General features: G+C 46.5%; 1 protein-coding gene across 1 annotated transcript in view; it reads left to right on the forward strand.

Moving 5' to 3' along the window:
- Window positions 1-1,963: 1,963 nt before the first annotated feature.
- The window catches only part of LOC140475115 (disintegrin and metalloproteinase domain-containing protein 15-like), a gene marked incomplete at its 3' end in the record, with an annotated part of 29,622 nt that continues 9,490 nt past the window's right edge, over window positions 1,964-22,095 (forward strand). The window contains exons 1-3 of the mRNA XM_072567755.1: window positions 1,964-2,035; window positions 5,984-6,062; window positions 20,866-20,942. Of these exons, the coding sequence (XP_072423856.1) occupies window positions 6,012-6,062; window positions 20,866-20,942 (128 nt within the window). The remainder of the gene's footprint in view (window positions 2,036-5,983; window positions 6,063-20,865; window positions 20,943-22,095) is intronic.

The following is a 22,095-nucleotide window of genomic DNA, read 5'->3' on the forward strand; positions in this document are numbered from 1 at the left end:
GGGGGGGTAGCGGTTTGGGAATTGGGGAGTTAATGAAGTGGAGGGTGGGGAGGTGGAGAGGGGCGAGGGGTGATAGGAGAGAGAGAGAGAGAGAGAGAGAGAGAGAGCGCGCGTTCCGAAGGGCCAGTGCAGCACAGAATGGGCAGAGTGGCTGTTGGCTCTGGGTCCGATGGTGTGGCGGAGAGCAGGAGGGCAAGGGAGCGTGGGCTAAAGGGAAATGGAAAACGTGATGGATCGGCCTGTTGGAACGCTGCACACAGACCTGTGAGTGACCTCACTCTCTTCCTGGTTTTTCCCAAACATTTCCCGGCCTCTCCGGAACAGGAAAGAGGAGGGAGTGTTCAGCAATGCAGGGCACGGGGGGGTGGGGGGGTGGGGGTGGAAGGTCAGGGGGGAGGGCGAACATGGCAATGACGGTCGATACTGGAGGGAGGGAGGGAGGGAGGGGGACAGATTGAGGGGGTGTGTGGGGTGGGGGGGAGAGAGAGAGTGGGATAGACAGAGGGAGGGACAGAGAGAAAGAGGGAGAGAGGGAGGGACAGAGAGAGAGAGGGGGGCGGAGGGAGAGGGATAGATTGAGGGTGTGTGTGTCTGTGTGTGTGAGAGAGAGAGAGAGACAGACATCATAGAGAGGGGGGAGAGAGAGAGTGGGATAGACGGAGGGAGGGACAGAGAGAGAGAGAGGGAGGGGAGAGACAGCGAGAGGGGGAGGGAGAGGGAGAGAGAGTGAGAGGGGGAGGGAAAGGGAGAGAGGGAGAGAGAGGGAGAGGGACAGAGAGAGAGAGAGGGAGAGAGACAGAGAGAGAGAGAGGGAAAGGGGAGAGAGAGGGAGAGAGGGAGAGGGAGAGGGAGAGGGAGCTGTTATCTGTGTCGATGAGTTGGAATGATGTTCCCAGCAGCTGGCCCAGGGGTGGATATGCTCACTACCATCCCCCCCCCGCTCCCCACCCAGCTCCGATCTCTTTCATACCCACTGCCCACCCCCACATGTCCCACCTCCATCACTGCGCCTTGTCAGTGGGATCTTCCTGTGCTCAGATTCTGCGGAGGTGAATCCTGCCTCACTGTGACATCGACCCACTCAGAGGGTACCTCCCCCGAACACCACTCACAAAACACAATCAGTGTAGAGGGAGCTTTACTCTGTATCTAACCCCGTGTTGTCCTTGTCCCGGGGATGGGGGGGGACAGTGTAGAGGGAGCTTTACTCTGTATCTAACCCCGTGCTGTCCCTGTCCCTGGGATGGTGGGACAGTGTAGAGGGAGCTTTACTCTGTATTTAACCCCGTGCTGTCCCTGTCCCTGGGATGGGGGGGACAGTGTAGAGGGAGCTTTACTCTGTATCTAACCGCATGCTGTCCCTGTCCCTGGAATGGGGGGACAGTGTAGAGGGAGCTTTACTCTATATCTAACCCGGTGCTGTCCCTGTCCCCTGGGATGGGGGGGACAGTGTAGAGGGAGCTTTACTCTGTATCTAACCCTGTGCTGTCCCTGTCCCTAGAATGGTGGGGGGGGGGGGGGAGCAGTGTAGAGGGAGCTTTACTCTGTATCTAACCCCGTGCTGTCCCTGTCCTTGGGATGGGGGGGGAGCAGTGTAGAGGAAGCTTTACTCTGTCTCTAACCCCATGCTGTCCCTATCCTTGGGATGGGGGGGAACAGTGTAGAGGGAGCTTTACTCTGTATCTAACCCCGTACTGTCCCTGTCCCTGGGATGGGGGGGGGAACAGTGTAGAGGGAGCTTTACTCTGTATCTAACCCCGTGCTCTCCCTGGGATGGGGGGAACGACAGTGTAGAGGGAGCTTTACTCTGTATCTAACCCCGTGCTGTCTCTGGGGGTGTATGTTGAGGGGTTGAACAGCGTGGGTGAATTTGCCGATATCTCTCGGCGTTAGCCCGAGGTGGGTGCGATCTTTCTCGACGTTGACACTGAGCAGTTTGGTATTTTCTGAATTACCAGGAGATGCCACCCAGGTCCCCGTTGTGCACCATCGAGTTGGAAGGGAACCAGATCCTGTTGGAATTGGAACAGAATGAGTGAGTGTTGGCATTGCCCAATATGTTGGTCCCCTCAATCAGGCTGAGAGCCAGACACTGTCCCTTCGGGATTCGTTCACCGATCCCTCTCGGCTCCAATCTTGCCCGTTTTGTTATCAACCCTTCCCCAAGTCCACTGGGTGTTCCACTGACCCTCCCACAGCGCCCGCTCCCTCAGCACTGACCCTCCCACAGCACCCGCTCCCTCAGCACTGACCCTCCGACAGCGCCTGCTCCCTCAGCACTGACCCTCCGACAGCGCCTGCTCCCTCAGCACTGACCCTCCGACAGCGCCCGCTCCCTCAGCACTGACCCTCCGACAGCGCCTGCTCCCTCAGCACTGACCCTCCGACAGCGCCCGCTCCCTCAGCACTGACCCTCTCACAGCGCCCACTCCCTCAGCACTGACCTCTCACAGCGCCCACTCCCTCAGCACTGACCCTCCCACAGCGCCCACTCCCTCAGCACTGACCCTCCCACAGCGCCCACTCCCTCAGCACTGACCCTCCGACAGCACCCTCTCCCTCAGCACTGACCCTCCGACAGCGCCCACTCCCTCAGCACTGACCCTCCGACAGCGCCCACTCCCTCAGCACTGACCCTCCCACAGCACCCACTCCCCCAGCACTGACCCTCCGACAGCGCCCACTCCCTCAGCACTGACCCTCCCACAGCACCCACTCCCTCAGCACTGACCCTTCGACAGCACCCGCTCCATCAACGCTGACCCCTCCGACAGCACCCGCTCCCTCAGTGCTGACCCTCTGACAGCACCCATTCATCAGTGACCTCAGTGCTGAGGGAGCGGGTGCTGAGGGAGGGTCAGTGCTGAGGGAAGTGGGCGCTGTCGGAGGGTCAGTGCTGAGGGAGTGGGTGCTGTCGGAGGGTCAGTGCTGAGGGAGTGGGCACTGTGGGAGGGTCAGCGCTGAGGGAGTGGGTGCTGTCGGAGGGTCAGTGCTGAGGGAGTGGGTGCTGTTGGAGGGTCAGCGCTGAGTGAGTGGGTGCTGTCGGAGGGTCAGTGCTGAGGGAGTGGGTGCTGTTGGAGGGTCAGTGCTGAGGGAGTGGGCACTGTGGGAGGGTCAGTGCTGAGGGAGTGGGCATTGTGGGAGGGTCAGCGCTGAGGGAGTGGGTGCTGTCGGAGGGTCAGCGCTGAGGGAGTGGGTGCTGTGGGAGGGTCAGTGCTGAGGGAGTGGGTGCTGTCGGAGGGTCAGTGCTGAGGGAGTGGGCTCTGTCGGAGGGTCAGCGCTGAGGGAGTGGGTGCTGTCGGAGGGTCAGCACTGAGGGAGCGGGTGCTGTGGGAGGGTCAGTGCTGAAGGAGTGGGTACTGTGGGAGGGTCAGTGCTGAGGGAGTGGGTGCTGTGGGAGGGTCAGTGCTGAGGGAGTGGGCTCTGTCGGAGGGTCAGCGCTGAGGGAGTGGGCGCTGTCGGAGGGTCAGTGCTGAGGGAGTGGGCATTGTCGGAGGGTCAGTGCTGAGGGAGTGGGTGCTGTCGGAGGGTCAGTGCTGAGGGAGTGGGCTCTGTCGGAGGGTCAGCGCTGAGGGAGTGGGTGCTGTCGGAGGGTCAGCACTGAGGGAGTGGGTGCTGTGGGAGGGTCAGTGCTGAGGGAGTGGGTGCTGTGGGAGGGTCAGTGCTGAGGGAGTGGGCTCTGTCGGAGGGTCAGCGCTGAGGGAGTGGGCGCTGTGGGAGGGTCAGTGCTGAGGGAGTGGGCTCTGTCGGAGGGTCAGCGCTGAGGGAGTGGGCGCTGTCGGAGGGTCAGTGCTGAGGGAGTGGGCATTGTCGGAGGGTCAGTGCTGAGGGAGCGGGTGCTGTCGGAGGGTCAATGCTGAGGGAGTGGGCACTGTCGGAGGGTCAGTGCTGAGGGAGTGGGCACTGTCGGAGGGTCAGTGCTGAGGGAGTGGGCATTGTCGGAGGGTCAGTGCTGAGGGAGCGGGTGCTGTCGGAGGGTCAGTGCTGAGGAACTGTTTACACAGAGAGTCAGTTTCTAATTGACTGTTCCCACCAAGAATATCTCTCATATTTCCACCCAAACACATTGATAAGGTCCAACCTGGTTGAAATTAGAGCGCAAATGGACAGCACAGTCTGCTGGGGAAAAAAATTAGATTCATCCTTTCTGACTGCCCTTGGCCCATATCCATCCCTCGCCTCTCTCTCTCTCTCTCCCTCTCTCTCTCTCTCCCCATCTCTCTCTCTCTCACTCTCTCTCTGTCTCTCTCTGTCTCTCTCCCTCTCTCTCTCTCTCCCCATCTCTCTCTCTCTCACTCTCTCTCTGTCTCTCTCTGTCTCTCTCTCACCATCTCTCTCTCTCTCTCTCCCCATCTCTCTCTCTCACTCTCTCTCTCTCTCTCTATCTCTCCATCTCTCTCTCCATCTCTCTCTCTCTCTCCCCATCTCTCTCTCTCTCCATCTCTCTCTCTCACTCTCTCTCTCTGTCTCTCTCTCTCTCCCCATCTCTCTCTCTCACTCTCTCTCTCCATCTCTCTCACTCTCACTCTCTCTCTCTCTCTCTATCTCTCCATCTCTCTCTCCATCTCTCTCTCTCTCTCCCCATCTCTCTCTCTCTCCCCATCTCTCTCTCTCTCTCCATCTCTCTCTCTTACTCTCTCTCTCCATCTCTCTCTCTCTCTCTCTCTCTCTCCATCTCTCTCTCAGTCTCTCTCCATCTCTCTCTCTCTCTCCATCTCTCTCTCTCACTCTCTCCATCTCTCTCTCTCTCCATCTCTCTCTCTCACTCTCTCTCTCCATCTCTCTCTCTCTCTCCCTCACTCTCTCTCTCCATCTCTCTCTCTCTCCATCTCTCTCTCTCACTCTCTCTCTCTGTCTCTCTCTCTCTCTCCCCATCTCTCTCTCTCACTCTCTCTCTCCATCTCTCTCTCGCTCTCTCTCCATCTCTCTCTTACTCTCTCTCTCCATCTCTCTCCATCTCTCTCTCTCTCACTCTCTCTCTCTCTCTCCATCTCTCTCTCTCTCTCTCTCTTTCCATCTCTCTCTCTCTCTCTCCATCTCTCTCTCAGTCTCTCTCCATCTCTCTCTCTCTCTCTCTCCATCTCTCTCTCTCACTCTCTCTCTCCATCTCTCTCTCTCTCACTCTCTCTCTCTCTCCATCTCTCTCACTCTCTCTCTCCATCTCTCTCTCTCTCACTCTCTCTCTCCATTTCTCTCTCTCTCCATCTCTCTCTCTCTCTCTCACTCTCACTCTCTCTCTCTCTCTCTCTCTCTCTCTCACTCTCTCTCTCTCTGTCTCTCTCTTTCTCTCCCTCTCTCCCCATCTCTCTCTCTCTCTCTCTCCCCCAACTCTCTCTCTCTCGCCAACTCTCTCTGTCTCTCCCTCTTGCGGCCTCTCTCTCTCTCTCTCTGTCTCCCTGTCTCTCTCTCTCTCCCTCTCTCTCTCTCTCCCTGTCTCTCGCTCTGTCCTCGTCTCTCACTCTCCCCACATCTCTCTCTCTCTCCCCATCTCTCTCTCTCCCTCTCGCGGCCTCTCTCTCTCTCTCCCTGTCTCTCTCTCTCTCTCTCTCTGCCCATCTCTTCCTCCCTGTCTCTCTCTCTCTCTGTCTCTCTCTCTCTGTTTATCTCTATCTCTCTCTCTCCACTGTCTCTCTCTCTCTCTCTCTCTCTCTCTCCCTGTCTCTCGCTCTCTCCCCATCTCTTCCTCCCCGTCTCTCTCTCTCTCTCTGTCTCTCTCTCTCTCTGTTTATCTCTCTATCTCTCTATCTCTCTCCTCCCCTGTCCCTCCACAGACCCTGCCAGACCTGCTGAGTTTCTCCAGTCATTTCCAGGCTAATCTCAGACCTGAAGGCTCTCTCTTCTCTGTGACTCCCTCCCCCTGTCAGTCACGCCCTGCGTGGGAGTGACTCAGTGAACATGAGGCCGAGGGAAACAGGGGAGCGATTGATGATGCAAGCGTCAGCATTGACATAGCACCTCACTTCTCCCCTCTGCTCCCTCTCAGGCACCTCCTCCCTGGGACACACCAGCTGATGTACTACCAACCCAACGGGACACTGGTGATAGAAAAGAACAGCATCCCGGTAAGGGCACAGCACACACAAGGGAGGGGGACTGGGAAGGGAGCATTCAGACAACTAGGTGTATTATAGAGAATAGCAGTCCCTGTGTGTATTGTAGAGAATAGCAGTCCCTGTGTGTATTGTAGAGAATAGCAGTCCTGTGTGTATTATAGAGAATAGCAGTCCCTGTGTGTATTATAGAGAAAAGCAGTCCCTGTGTGTATTGTAGAGAATAGCAGTCTCTGTGTGTATTGTAGAGAATAGCAGTCCCTGTGTGTATTGTAGGGAATAGCAGTCCCTGTGAATATTATAGAGAATAGCAGTTCCTGTGTGTGTTACACAGAATAGCTGTCCCTGTGTGTATTATAGAGAATAGCAGTTCCTGTGTGTGTTACACAGAATAGCCGTCCCTGTGTGTATTATAGAGAATAGCAGTTCCTGTGTGTGTTACACAGAATAGCCGTCCCTGTGTGTATTATAGAGAATAGCAGTCCCTGTGTGTATTATAGAGAATAGCAGTCCCTGTGTGTATTGTAGGGAATAGCAGTCCCTGTGAATATTACAGAGAATAGCTGTCCCTGTGTGTATTATAGAGAATAGCAGTTCCTGTGTGTGTTACACAGAATAGCCGTCCCTGTGTGTATTATAGAGAATAGCAGTCCCTGTGTGTGTTATAGAGAATAGCAGTCACTGTGTGTATTATAGAGAACAGCAGCCCCTGTGTGTATTGTACAGAATAGCTGTCCCTGTGTGTATTGTACAGAATAGCTGTCCCTGTGTGTATTATAGAGAATAGCAGTCCCTGTGTGTATTATAGAGAATAGCAGTCCCTGTGTGTATTATAGAGAATAGCAGTCTTTGTGTGTATTGTGGATACTAGCCGTCCTTTTGTGTATTGTAAAGAATACCAGTCCCTGTGTGTATTGTCGTGAATAGCAGTCCCTGTGTAGATTGAAGAGAATAGCAGTCCCTGTGTGTATTATAGAGAATAGCAGTCCCTGTGTGTATTATAGAGAATACCAGTCCCTGTGTGTATTGTAGAGAATAGCAGTCCCTGTTTGTATTATAGAGAATTGCAGTTCCTGTGTATATTGTAGAGAATAGCAGTCCCTGTGTATATTATAGAGAATAGCAGTCCCTGTGTGTATTATATAGAATAGCAGTCCCTGTGTGTATTATAGAGAATAGCAATTCCAGTGTGTGTTATAGAGAATAGCAGTCCCTCTGTATATAATGGAGAATTGCAATTCCTGTGTGTGTTATAGAGAATAGCAGTCCCTGTGTGTGTTAAAGAGAATAGCAGTCCCTGTGTATATTGCAGATAATAGCAATCCCTGTGTGTATTATAGAGAATAGCAGTCCTTGTGTGTATTGTGGAGAATAGCAGTCCCTTTGTGTATTGTAGAGAATTGCAGTCCTTGTGTATATTGTAGAGAATACCAGAACCTGTGTGTATTGTCGTGAATAGCAGTCCCTGTGTGTATTGTGGAGAATAGCAGTCCCTGTGAATATTATAGAAAATAGCAGTCCCTGTGTGTATTATAGAGAATACCAGTCCCTGTGTGTATTATAGAGAACAGCAGTCCCTGTGTGTATTATAGACAATAGCAGTTCCTGTGTATATTATAGAGAATAGCAGTCCCTGTGAATATTATAGAGAATAGCAGTTCCTGTGTATATTATAGAGAATATCAGTCCCTGTGTGTATTGTAGAGAATAGCAGTCCCTGTGAATATTATAGAGAATAGCAGTCCCTGTGTGTATTGTCGAGAATACCAGTCCCTGTGTGTATTGTCCGTGAATAACAGTCCCTGTGTGTATTGTAGAGAACAGCAGTCCCTGTGTGTATTACAGAGAATACCAGTCCCGGTGTGTATTGTAGAGAATTGCAGTCAGTGTGTATTTCAGAGAACAGCAGCCCCTGTGTGTATTGTACAGAATAGCTGTCCCTGTGTGTATTATAGAGAATAGCTGTCCCTGTGTGTATTATAGGCAATAGCAGTCCCTGTGTGTATGATAGAGAATAGCAGTCCCTGTGTGTATTACAGAGAATAGCAGTCCCTGTGTGTATTGTAGAGAATAGCAGTCCCTTTGTGTATTGTAAAGAATAGCAGTTCCTGTGTATATTGTCGAGAATACCAGTCCCTGTGTGTATTGTCGTGAATAGCAGTCCCTGTGTATATTGTAGAGAATAGCAGTCCCTGTGTGTATTGTAGAGAATAGCAGTCCCTGTCGGTATTATTGAGAATAGCAGTCCCTGTGTGTATTGTAGAGAATAGCAGTCCCTGTGTGTATTATAGAGAATAGCAGTCCCTGTGTGTATTATTGAGAATAGCAGTCCCTGTGTGTATTATAGAGAAGAGCAGTCCCTGTGTGTATTATTGAGAATAGCAGCCCCTGTGTGTATTGTACAGAATAGCTGTCCCTGTGTGTATTATAGAGAATAGCTGTCCCTGTGTGTATTATAGGCAATAGCAGTCCCTGTGTGTATGATAGAGAATAGCAGTCCCTGTGTGTATTACAGAGAATAGCAGTCCCTGTGTGTATTGTAGAGAATAGCAGTCCCTTTGTGTATTGTAAAGAATAGCAGTTCCTGTGTATATTGTCGAGAATACCAGTCCCTGTGTGTATTCTCGTGAATAGCAGTCCCTGTGTATATTGTAGAGAATAGCAGTCCCTGTGTGTATTGTAGAGAATAGCAGTCCCTTTGTGTATTGTAAAGAATAGCAGTTCCTGTGTATATTGTCGAGAATACCAGTCCCTGTGTGTATTGTCGTGAATAGCAGTCCCTGTGTATATTGTAGAGAATAGCAGTCCCTGTGTGTATTGTAGAGAATAGCAGTCCCTGTCGGTATTATTGAGAATAGCAGTCCCTGTGTGTATTGTAGAGAATACCAGTCCCTGTGTGTATTATAGAGAATAGCAGTCCCTGTGTGTATTATTGAGAATAGCAGTCCCTGTGTGTATTATAGAGAATAGCAGTCCCTGTGTGTATTATAGAGAATAGCAGTCCCTGTGTGTATTATAGAGAATAGCAGTCCCTGTGTGTATTGTGGAGAATAGCAGTCCCTGTGTGTATTGTAGAGAATAGCAGTCCCTGTGTGTATTATAGAGAATCGCAGTTCCTGTGTGTATTATAGAGAATAGCAGTCCCTGTGTGTATTATAGAGAATAGCAGTCCCTCTGTGTACTGTAGAGAATTGCAGTCCCTGTGTATATTGTAGAGAAGACCGGTACCTGCGTGTATTGTAGAGAATAGCAGTTCCTGTGTGTGTTATACAGAATAGCAGTCACTGTGTGTTATAGAGAATAGCAGTTCCTGTGTGTATTGTCGTGAATAGCAGTCCCTGTGCGTATTATAGAGAATAGCAGTCCCTGTGTGTATTATAGAGAATAGCAGTTCCAGTGTGTGTTATAGAGAATAGCGGTCCCTGTGTGTATTGTAGAGAATAGCAGTCCCTGTGAATATTATAGAGAATAGCAGTCCCTGTGTGTATTATAGAGAATAGCAGTTCCTGTGTGTGTTATACAGAATAACAGTCCCTGTGTGTATTAGTGAGAATAGCAGTTCCTGTGTGTATTATAGAGAATATCAGTCCCTGTTTGTATTGTAGAGAATAGCAGTCCCTGTGAATATTATAGAGAATAGCAGTCCCTATGTGTATTATAGAGAATAGCATTCCCTGTGTGTATTATAGAGAATAGCAGTTCCTGTGTGTGTTATACAGAATAACAGTCCCTGTGTGTATTATTGAGAATAGCAGTTCCTGTGTGTATTATAGAGAATATCAGTCCCTGTGTGTATTGTAGAGAATAGCAGTCCCTGAGAATATTATAGAGAATAGCAGTCCCTCTGTGCGTATTATAGAGACTAGCATTCCCTGTGTGTATTATAGAGAATAGCAGTTCCTGAGTGTGTTACACAGAATAGCAGTCCATGTGTGTATTATTGAGAATAGCAGTTCCGGTGTGAATTCTCGTGAATAACAGTCCCTGTGTTTATTGTAGAGAAAAGCAGTCCCTGTGTGTATTATAGAGGATACCAGTCCCGGTGTGTATTGTAGAGAATAGCAGTCACTGTGTGTATTACAGAGAACAGCAGCCCCTGTGTGTATTGTACAGAATAGCTGTCCCTGTGTGTATTATAGAGAATAGCAGTCCCTGTGTGTATTATAGAGAATAGCAGTCCCTGTGTGTATTATTGAGAATAGCAGTCCCTGTTTGTATTATAGAGAATACCAGTCCCTGTGTGTATTATAAAGAATACCAGTCCCTGTGTGTATTGTAGAGAATAGCAGTCCCTTTTTGTATTGTAGAAAATAGCAGTCCCTGTGTGTATTATAGAGAATAGCAGTCCCTGTGTATATTATAGAGACTAGCAGTCCCTGTGTATGTTATAGAAAATAGCAGTCCCTGTGTGTATTGTAGAGAAAAGCAGTCCCTGTGAATATTATAGAGAATAGCAGTCCCTGTGTGTATTATAGAGAATACCAGTCCCTGTGTATATTGTAGATAATAGCAGTCCCTATGTATATTATCGGGAATACCAGTCCCTGTGTGTATTATAGAGAATAGCAGTCCCTGTGTGTATTATAGAGAATAGCAGTCCCTGTGTGTATTATAGAGAATACCAGTCCCTGTGTGTATTGTAGAGAATACCAGTCCCTGTGTGTATTGTAGAGACTAGCAGTCCCTGTGTGTATTGTGGAGAATAGCCGTCCCTTTGTGTATTGTAGAGACTAGCAGTCCCTGTATGTATTGTAGAGAATAGCAGTCCCTGTGTGTATTGTGGAGAATAGCCGTCCCTTTGTGTATTGTAGAGAATAGCAGTCCCTGTTTGTAATATAGAGAATAGCAGTCCCTGTGTATATTATAGAGAACAGCAGTCTCTGTATGTATTGTAGAGAATAGCAGTCCCTGTGTGTATTATGGAGAATTGCAGTTCCTGTGTATATTGTAGAGAATAGCAGTTCCAGTGTGCGTTATAGAGAATATCAGTCCCTGTGAATATTATGGAGAATAGCAGTCCCTGTATGTATTATTGAGAATAGCAGTCCCTGTGTGTATTATAGAGAATAGCAGTCCCTGTGTGTATTATAGAGAATAGCAATCCCTGTGTGTATTGTACAGAATAGCTGTCCCTGTGTGTATTATAGAGAATAGCAGTCGTTGTGTGTATTGTGGATAATAGCCGTCCCTTTATGTATTGTAAAGAATAGCAGTTCCTGTGTATATTGTCGAGAATACCAGTCCCTATGTGTTGTCGTGAATAGCAGTCTGTGTGTATATTGTAGAGAATAGCAGTCCCTGTGTGTATTATAGAGAATAGCAGTCCCTGTTTGTATTATAGAGAATAGCAGTCCCTGTGTGTATTATAGAGAATACCAGTCCCTGTGTGTATTGTAGAGAATACCAGTCCCTGTGTGTATTGTAGAGACTAGCAGTCCCTGTGTGTATTGTGGAGAATAGCCGTCCCTTTGTGTATTGTAGAGACTAGCAGTCCCTGTATGTATTGTAGAGAATAGCAGTCCCTGTGTGTATTGTGGAGAATAGCCGTCCCTTTGTGTATTGTAGAGAATAGCAGTCCCTGTTTGTAATATAGAGAATAGCAGTCCCTGTGTATATTATAGAGAACAGCAGTCTCTGTATGTATTGTAGAGAATAGCAGTCCCTGTGTGTATTATGGAGAATTGCAGTTCCTGTGTATATTGTAGAGAATAGCAGTTCCAGTGTGCGTTATAGAGAATATCAGTCCCTGTGAATATTATGGAGAATAGCAGTCCCTGTGTATATTATTGAGAATAGCAGTCCCTGTGTGAATTATAGAGAATAGCAGTCCCTGTGATTATTATAGAGAATAGCAGTCCCTGTGTATATTATTGAGAATAGCAGTCCCTGTGTGTATTATAGAGAATAGCAGTCCCTGTGATTATTATAGAGAATAGCAGTCCCTGTGTGTATTACAGGGAACAGTAATCCCTGTGTGTATTATTGAGAAAAGCAGTTCCTGTGTGTATTATAGAGAATACCAATCCCGGTGTGTATTGTAGAGAATAGCAGTCACTGTGTGTATTACAGAGAACAGCAGCCCCTGTGTGTATTGTATAGAATAGCTGTCCCTGTGTGTATTATAGAGAAGAGCAGTCCCTGTGTGTATTATAGAGAATAGGAGTCCCTGTGTGTATTACAGAGAATAGCAGTCTTTGTGTGTATTGTGGATAATAGCCGTCCCTATGTATATTATCGGGAATACCAGTCCCTGTGTGTATTATAGAGAATAGCAGTCCCTGTGTGTATTATTGAGAATAGCAGTCCCTGTGTGTATTATAGAGAATAGCAGTCCCTGTGTGTATTATAGAGAATAGCAGTCCCTGTGTGTATTGTGGAGAATAGCAGTCCCTGTGTGTATTGTAGAGAATAGCAGTCCCTGTGTGTATTATAGAGAATCGCAGTTCCTGTGTGTATTATAGAGAATAGCAGTCCCTGTGTGTATTATAGAGAATAGCAGTCCCTCTGTGTACTGTAGAGAATTGCAGTCCCTGTGTATATTGTAGAGAAGACCGGTACCTGTGTGTATTGTAGAGAATAGCAGTTCCTGTGTGTGTTATACAGAATAGCAGTCACTGTGTATTATAGAGAATAGCAGTTCCTGTGTGTATTGTCGTGAATAGCAGTCCCTGTGCGTATTATAGAGAATAGCAGTCCCTGTGTGTATTATAGAGAATAGCAGTTCCAGTGTGTGTTATAGAGAATAGCGGTCCCTGTGTGTATTGTAGAGAATAGCAGTCCCTGTGAATATTATAGAGAATAGCAGTCCCTGTGTGTATTATAGAGAATAGCAGTTCCTGTGTGTGTTATACAGAATAACAGTCCCTGTGTGTATTAGTGAGAATAGCAGTTCCTGTGTGTATTATAGAGAATATCAGTCCCTGTGTGTATTGTAGAGAATAGCAGTCCCTGAGAATATTATAGAGAATAGCAGTCCCTCTGTGCGTATTATAGAGACTAGCATTCCCTGTGTGTATTATAGAGAATAGCAGTTCCTGAGTGTGTTACACAGAATAGCAGTCCATGTGTGTATTATTGAGAATAGCAGTTCCGGTGTGAATTCTCGTGAATAACAGTCCCTGTGTTTATTGTAGAGAAAAGCAGTCCCTGTGTGTATTATAGAGGATACCAGTCCCGGTGTGTATTGTAGAGAATAGCAGTCACTGTGTGTATTACAGAGAACAGCAGCCCCTGTGTGTATTGTACAGAATAGCTGTCCCTGTGTGTATTATAGAGAATAGCAGTCCCTGTGTGTATTATAGAGAATAGCAGTCCCTGTGTGTATTATTGAGAATAGCAGTCCCTGTTTGTATTATAGAGAATACCAGTCCCTGTGTGTATTATAAAGAATACCAGTCCCTGTGTGTATTGTAGAGAATAGCAGTCCCTTTTTGTATTGTAGAAAATAGCAGTCCCTGTGTGTATTATAGAGAATAGCAGTCCCTGTGTATATTATAGAGACTAGCAGTCCCTGTGTATGTTATAGAAAATAGCAGTCCCTGTGTGTATTGTAGAGAAAAGCAGTCCCTGTGAATATTATAGAGAATAGCAGTCCCTGTGTGTATTATAGAGAATACCAGTCCCTGTGTATATTGTAGATAATAGCAGTCCCTATGTATATTATCGGGAATACCAGTCCCTGTGTGTATTATAGAGAATAGCAGTCCCTGTGTGTATTATAGAGAATAGCAGTCCCTGTGTGTATTGTAGAGAATACCAGTCCCTGTGTGTATTGTAGAGACTAGCAGTCCCTGTGTGTATTGTGGAGAATAGCCGTCCCTTTGTGTATTGTAGAGACTAGCAGTCCCTGTATGTATTGTAGAGAATAGCAGTCCCTGTGTGTATTGTGGAGAATAGCCGTCCCTTTGTGTATTGTAGAGAATAGCAGTCCCTGTTTGTAATATAGAGAATAGCAGTCCCTGTGTATATTATAGAGAACAGCAGTCTCTGTATGTATTGTAGAGAATAGCAGTCCCTGTGTGTATTATGGAGAATTGCAGTTCCTGTGTATATTGTAGAGAATAGCAGTTCCAGTGTGCGTTATAGAGAATATCAGTCCCTGTGAATATTATGGAGAATAGCAGTCCCTGTATGTATTATTGAGAATAGCAGTCCCTGTGTGTATTATAGAGAATAGCAGTCCCTGTGTGTATTATAGAGAATAGCAATCCCTGTGTGTATTGTACAGAATAGCTGTCCCTGTGTGTATTATAGAGAATAGCAGTCGTTGTGTGTATTGTGGATAATAGCCGTCCCTTTATGTATTGTAAAGAATAGCAGTTCCTGTGTATATTGTCGAGAATACCAGTCCCTATGTGTTGTCGTGAATAGCAGTCTGTGTGTATATTGTAGAGAATAGCAGTCCCTGTGTGTATTATAGAGAATAGCAGTCCCTGTTTGTATTATAGAGAATAGCAGTCCCTGTGTGTATTATAGAGAATACCAGTCCCTGTGTGTATTGTAGAGAATACCAGTCCCTGTGTGTATTGTAGAGACTAGCAGTCCCTGTGTGTATTGTGGAGAATAGCCGTCCCTTTGTGTATTGTAGAGACGAGCAGTCCCTGTATGTATTGTAGAGAATAGCAGTCCCTGTGTGTATTGTGGAGAATAGCCGTCCCTTTGTGTATTGTAGAGAATAGCAGTCCCTGTTTGTAATATAGAGAATAGCAGTCCCTGTGTATATTATAGAGAACAGCAGTCTCTGTATGTATTGTAGAGAATAGCAGTCCCTGTGTGTATTATGGAGAATTGCAGTTCCTGTGTATATTGTAGAGAATAGCAGTTCCAGTGTGCGTTATAGAGAATATCAGTCCCTGTGAATATTATGGAGAATAGCAGTCCCTGTATGTATTATTGAGAATAGCAGTCCCTGTGTGTATTATAGAGAATAGCAGTCCCTGTGTGTATTATAGAGAATAGCAATCCCTGTGTGTATTGTACAGAATAGCTGTCCCTGTGTGTATTATAGAGAATAGCAGTCGTTGTGTGTATTGTGGATAATAGCCGTCCCTTTATGTATTGTAAAGAATAGCAGTTCCTGTGTATATTGTCGAGAATACCAGTCCCTATGTGTTGTCGTGAATAGCAGTCTGTGTGTATATTGTAGAGAATAGCAGTCCCTGTGTGTATTATAGAGAATAGCAGTCCCTGTTTGTATTATAGAGAATAGCAGTCCCTGTGTGTATTATAGAGAATACCAGTCCCTGTGTGTATTGTAGAGAATACCAGTCCCTGTGTGTATTGTAGAGACTAGCAGTCCCTGTGTGTATTGTGGAGAATAGCCGTCCCTTTGTGTATTGTAGAGACTAGCAGTCCCTGTATGTATTGTAGAGAATAGCAGTCCCTGTGTGTATTGTGGAGAATAGCCGTCCCTTTGTGTATTGTAGAGAATAGCAGTCCCTGTTTGTAATATAGAGAATAGCAGTCCCTGTGTATATTATAGAGAACAGCAGTCTCTGTATGTATTGTAGAGAATAGCAGTCCCTGTGTGTATTATGGAGAATTGCAGTTCCTGTGTATATTGTAGAGAATAGCAGTTCCAGTGTGCGTTATAGAGAATATCAGTCCCTGTGAATATTATGGAGAATAGCAGTCCCTGTATGTATTATTGAGAATAGCAGTCCCTGTGTGTATTATAGAGAATAGCAGTCCCTGTGTGTATTATAGAGAATAGCAATCCCTGTGTGTATTACAGAGAACAGCAGCCCCTGTGTGTATTGTACAGAATAGCTGTCCCTGTGTGTATTATAGAGAATAGCAGTCGTTGTGTGTATTGTGGATAATAGCCGTCCCTTTATGTATTGTAAAGAATAGCAGTTCCTGTGTATATTGTCGAGAATACCAGTCCCTATGTGTTGTCGTGAATAGCAGTCTGTGTGTATATTGTAGAGAATAGCAGTCCCTGTGTGTATTATAGAGAATAGCAGTCCCTGTTTGTATTATATTGAATACCAGTCCCTGTGTGTATGAAAGAGAATACCAGTCCCTGTGTGTATTATAAAGAATAGCAGTCCCTGTGTATATTATAGAGAACAGCAGCCCCTGTGTGTATTGTAGAGACTAGCTGTCCCTGTGTGTAATGTCGAGAATAGCAGTCCCTGTGTGTATTATACAGAATAACAGTTTCTGTGTGCATTATAGAGAATAACAGGCCCTGTGTGTTTTATCGAGAATAGCAGTCCCTGTGTGTATTATAGAGAATAGCAGTCCCTGTGTGTATTGTAGAGAATAGCAGTCCCTGTGTGTATTATGGAGCATAGCAGTTCCTGTGAAAATTATAGAGAATATCATTCCCTGTGTGTATTGTAGAGAATAGCAGTCCCTGTGTGTATTATGGAGCACAGCAGTTCCTGTGTATATTATAGAGAATATCATTCCCTGTGTGTATTGTAGAGAATAGCAGTCCCTGTGATTATTATAGAGAATAGCAGTCCCTGTGTGTATTACAGGGAACAGTAATCCCTGTGTGTATTATTGAGAAAAGCAGTTCCTGTGTGTATTATAGAGAATACCAATCCCGGTGTGTATTGTAGAGAATAGCAGTCACTGTGTGTATTACAGAGAACAGCAGCCCCTGTGTGTATTGTATAGAATAGCTGTCCCTGTGTGTATTATAGAGAAGAGCAGTCCCTGTGTGTATTATAGAGAATAGGAGTCCCTGTGTGTATTACAGAGAATAGCAGTCTTTGTGTGTATTGTGGATAATAGCCGTCCCTTTGTGTATTGTAAAGAATAGCAGTTCCTGTGTGTATTGTCGAGAATACCAGTCCCTGTGTGTTGTCGTGAATAGCAGTCTGTGTGTATATTGTAGAGAATAGCAGTCCCTGTGTGTATTATAGAGAATACCAGTCCCTGTGTGTATTGTAGAGAATAGCAGTCCCTGTTTGTATTATAGAGAATAGCAGTCCCTGTGTATATTATAGAGAACAGCAGTCCCTGTGTGTATTGTAGAGACTAGCAGTCCCTGTGTGTATTGTAGAGACTAGCAGTCCCTGTGTGTATTGTAGAGAATACCAGTCCCTGTGTGTATTCCAGAGAATACCAGTCCCTGTGTGTATTGTAGAGAATAGCAGTCCATGTGTATATTATAGAGAATACCAGTCCCTGTGTGTATTGTAGAGAATAGCAGTCCATGTGTATATTATAGAGAATACCAGTCCCTGTGTGTATTGTAGAGAATAGCAGTCCATGTGTATATTATAGAGAATATCAGTCCCTGTGTGCATTATAGAGAATAGCAGTCCCTGTGTGTATTATAGAGAATAGCAGTTCCTGTGTGTGTTATACAGAATAGCAGTTTCTGTGTGCATTGTCGTGAATAACAGTCCCTGTGTGTATTGTAGAGAATAGCAGTCCCTGTGTGTATTATAGAGTATACCAGTCCCGGTGTGTATTGTAGGGAATAGCAGTCACTGTGTGTATTATAGAGAATAGCAGTCCCTGTGTGTATTACAGAGAATAGCAGTCTTTGTGTGTATTGTGGATAATAGCCGTCCCTTTGTGTATTGTAAAGATTAGCAGTCCATGTGTATATTGTCGAGAATACCAGTCCCTGTGTGTTGTCGTGAATAGCAGTCTGTGTGTATATTGTAGAGAATAGCAGTCCCTGTGTGTATTATAGAGAATAGCAGTCCCTGTTTGTATTATAGACAATAGCAGTCCCTGTGTGTATTGCAGAGAATAGCAGTCCCTGTGAATATTATAGAGAACACCAGTCCCTGTGTGTATTGTCGAGAATACCAGTCCCTGTGTGTATTGCAGAGAATAGCAGTCCCTGTGAATATTATAGAGAATAGTTGTCCCTGCGTGTATTATAGAGAATAGTTGTCCCTGCGTGTATTATAGAGAATAGCAGTCCCTGTGTGTATTATAGAGAATACCAGTCCCTGTGTGTATTGTAGAGAATAGCATTCCCTGTGTGTATTATAGAGAATAGCAGTCCCTGTGTGTATTATAGAGAATAGGAGTCCCTGTGTGTATTACAGAGAATAGCAGTCTTTGTGTGTATTGTGGATAATAGCCGTCCCTTTGTGTATTGTAAAGAATAGCAGTTCCTGTGTGTATTGTCGAGAATACCAGTCCCTGTGTGTTGTCGTGAATAGCAGTCTGTGTGTATATTGTAGAGAATAGCAGTCCCTGTGTGTATTATAGAGAATACCAGTCCCTGTGTGTATTGTAGAGAATAGCAGTCCCTGTTTGTATTATAGAGAATAGCAGTCCCTGTGTATATTATAGAGAACAGCAGTCCCTGTGTGTATTGTAGAGACTAGCAGTCCCTGTGTGTATTGTAGAGACTAGCAGTCCCTGTGTGTATTGTAGAGAATACCAGTCCCTGTGTGTATTCCAGAGAATACCAGTCCCTGTGTGTATTGTAGAGAATAGCAGTCCATGTGTATATTATAGAGAATATCAGTCCCTGTGTGCATTATAGAGAATAGCAGTCCCTGTGTGTATTATAGAGAATAGCAGTTCCTGTGTGTGTTATACAGAATAGCAGTTCCTGTGTGTATTGTCGTGAATAGCAGTCCCTGTGTGTCTTATAGAGAATAGCAGTCCCTGTGTGTATTGTAGAGAATAGCAGTCCCTGTGTGTATTACAGGGAACAGTAATCCCTGTGTGTATTATTGAGAAAAGCAGTTCCTGTGTGCATTGTCGTGAATAACAGTCCTGTGTGTATTGTCGAGAATAGCAGTCCCTGTGTGTATTATAGAGAACAGCAGTCCCTGTGTGTATTATAGAGAATATCAGTCTCTGTGTGTATTGTAGATAATAGCAGTCCCTATGTATATTATAGGGAATACCAGTCCCTGTGTGTATTGTCGTGAATAACAGTGAATATTATAGAGAATAGCAGTCCCTGTGTGTATTGTAGAGAATAGCAGTCCCTGTGAATATTATAGAGAATAGCAGTCCCTGTGAATATTATAGAGAACAGCAGTCCCTGTGTGTATTGTAGAGAATAGCAGTCCTTGTGTGTATTATAGAGAATATCAGTCCCTGTGTGTATTGTAGAGAATAGCAGTCCCTGTTAATATTATAGAGAATAGCAGTCCCTGTGGGTATTATAGAGAATAGCATTCCCTGTGTGTATTATAGAGAATAGCAGTTCCTGTGTGTGTTACACAGAATAGCAGTCCCTGTGTGTATTATTGAGAATAGCAGTTCCTGTGTGTATTGTAGAGAATAGCAGTCCCTGTGTGTATTATGGAGAATACCAGTCCCGGTGTGTATTGCAGAGAATAGCAGTCACTGTGTGTATTACAGAGAACAGCAGCCCCTGTGTGTATTATACAGAATAGCTATCCCTGTGCATATTATAGAGAATAGCAGTCTCTGTGTGTATTACAGAGAATAGCAGTCTTTGTGTGTATTGTGGATAATAGCCGTCCCTTTGTGTATTGTAAAGAATAGCAGTCCCTGTGTGTATTGTAGAGAATAGCAGTCCCTGTGAATATTATAGAGAATAGCAGTCCCTGTGTGTATTACAGGGAACAGTAATCCCTGTGTGTATTATTGAGAAAAGCAGTTTCTGTGTGCATTGTCGTGAATAACAGTCCCTGTGTGTATTGTAGAGAATAGCAGTCCCTGTGTGTATTATAGAGTATACCAGTCCCGGTGTGTATTGTAGGGAATAGCAGTCACTGTGTGTATTATAGAGAATAGCAGTCCCTGTGTGTATTACAGAGAATAGCAGTCTTTGTGTGTATTGTGGATAATAGCCGTCCCTTTGTGTATTGTAAAGATTAGCAGTCCATGTGTATATTGTCGAGAATACCAGTCCCTGTGTGTTGTCGTGAATAGCAGTCTGTGTGTATATTGTAGAGAATAGCAGTCCCTGTGTGGATTATAGAGAATAGCAGTCCCTGTTTGTATTATAGACAATAGCAGTCCCTGTGTGTATTGCAGAGAATAGCAGTCCCTGTGAATATTATAGAGAACACCAGTCCCTGTGTGTATTGCAGAGAATAGCAGTCCCTGTGAATATTATAGAGAACACCAGTCCCTGTGTGTATTGTCGAGAATACCAGTCCCTGTGTGTATTGCAGAGAATAGCAGTCCCTGTGAATATTATAGAGAATAGTTGTCCCTGCGTGTATTATAGAGAATAGTTGTCCCTGCGTGTATTATAGAGAATAGCAGTCCCTGTGTGTATTATAGAGAATACCAGTCCCTGTGTGTATTGTAGAGAATAGCATTCCCTGTGTGTATTATAGAGAATAGCAGTCCCTGTGTGTATTATAGAGAATAGCAGTCCCTGTGTGTTTTATGGAGAATTGCAGTTCCTGTGGAAATTGGAGAGAATAGCAGTGCCTGTGTATATTGTAGAGAATAGCAGTCCCTGTGTGTATTATAGAGAATAGCAGTCCCTGTGTGTATTATAGAGAATAGCAGTCCCTGTGTATATTATAGAGAATAGCAGTCCCTGTGTGTATTGTAGAGAATAGCAGTCCGTGTGTGTATTGTAGAGAATAGCAGTCATTGTGTGTATTATAAAGAATAGCAGTCCCTGTATATATTGCAGACAACAGCAGTCCCTTTGTGTATTGGAGAGAATAGCAGTCCCTGTGTGTATTGTAGAGAATAGCAGTTCCAGTGTGTATTATAGAGAACAGCAGTCCCTGTGTGTATTGTGGATAATAGCCGTCCCTTTGTGTATTTTCAGGAATGACAGTCCGTATGGGTTCTCTGGGGACTAACGTCCCATGGTTGTGTTATGAAGTCGGGTTTGTCTGTAACGATGGTGGGTTGTGATGATTTGTTTTCTGTTTGATTTCAGCCAAACTGCTATTACCATGGTTCAGTGCATGGGTTCCCCGATTCCCGGATCAGTGTGAGTCTCTGTTCTGGACTGAGGTACCTACACTTCACTATCTGTATCTGTGCACAACAACCTTCCCCATCGAGGTGACAAATACAGTGGGGCAGTGGGGAAGGGAGGGGCTGGAGGGGGTGACAGAGATAGGGAGGGGGTGTAGGGGCTGGAGGGGGTAACAGAGATAGGGAGGGGGTGTAGGGGATGGAGGGGGTGACAGGGATAGGGAGGGGGTGTAGGGGGTTGGAGGGGGTGATAGAGATAGGGAGGGGGTGTAGGGGGCTGGAGGGGGTGACAGAGATAGGGAGGGGGTGTAGGGGATGGAGGGGGTGATAGAGATAGGGAGGGGGTGTAGGGGGATGGGGGGGTGACAGAGATAGGGAGGGGGTGTAGGGGCTGGAGGGGGTGACAGAGATAGGGAGGGGGTGTAGGGGATGGAGGGGGTGACAGGGATAGGGAGAGGGTGTAGGGGCTGGAGGGGGTGACAGAGATAGGGAGGGGGTGTGGGGGCTGGAGGGGGTGACAGAGATAGGGAGGGGGTGTAGGGGATGGAGGGGGTGACAGAGATAGGGAGGGGGTGTAGGGGGATGGAGGGAGTGACAGAGTTAGGGAGGGGTGTAGGGGCTGGAGGGAGTGACAGAGATAGGGAGGGGGTGTAGGGGCTGGAGGAGGTGACAGAGATAGGGAGGGGGTGTAGGGGGTGTAGGGGGTGACAGAGATAGGGAGGGGGTGTAGGGGGCTGGAGGGGGTGACAGAGATAGGGAGGGGGTGTAGGGGACTGGAGGGGGTGACAGAGATAGGGAAGGGGTGTAGGGGACTGGAGGGGGGTGACAGAGATAGGGAGGGGGTGTAGGGGACTGGAGGGGGTGACAGAGATAGGGAGGGGGTATAGGGGCTGGAGGGGGTGACAGAGATAGGGAGGTGGTGGGGGGTCTGGGGGGAGTGACAGAGATAGGGAGGGGGTATAGGGGACTGGAGGGGGTGACAGAGATAGGGAGGGGGTGTAGGGGGCTGGAGGGGGTGAGAGAGATAGGGAGGGGGTGTAGGGGTGGAGGGGGGTGACAGAGATAGGGAGGGGGTGTAGGGGGCTGGAGGGGGTGACAGAGATAGGGAGGGGGTGTAGGGGGCTGGAGGGGGTGACAGAGATAGGGAGGGGGTATAGGGGGCTGGAGGGGGTGACAGATAGGGAGGGGG

This window comes from Chiloscyllium punctatum, unplaced genomic scaffold (assembly GCF_047496795.1).
Source record: "Chiloscyllium punctatum isolate Juve2018m unplaced genomic scaffold, sChiPun1.3 scaffold_1411, whole genome shotgun sequence".
NCBI classification, from domain to species: domain Eukaryota; kingdom Metazoa; phylum Chordata; class Chondrichthyes; order Orectolobiformes; family Hemiscylliidae; genus Chiloscyllium; species Chiloscyllium punctatum.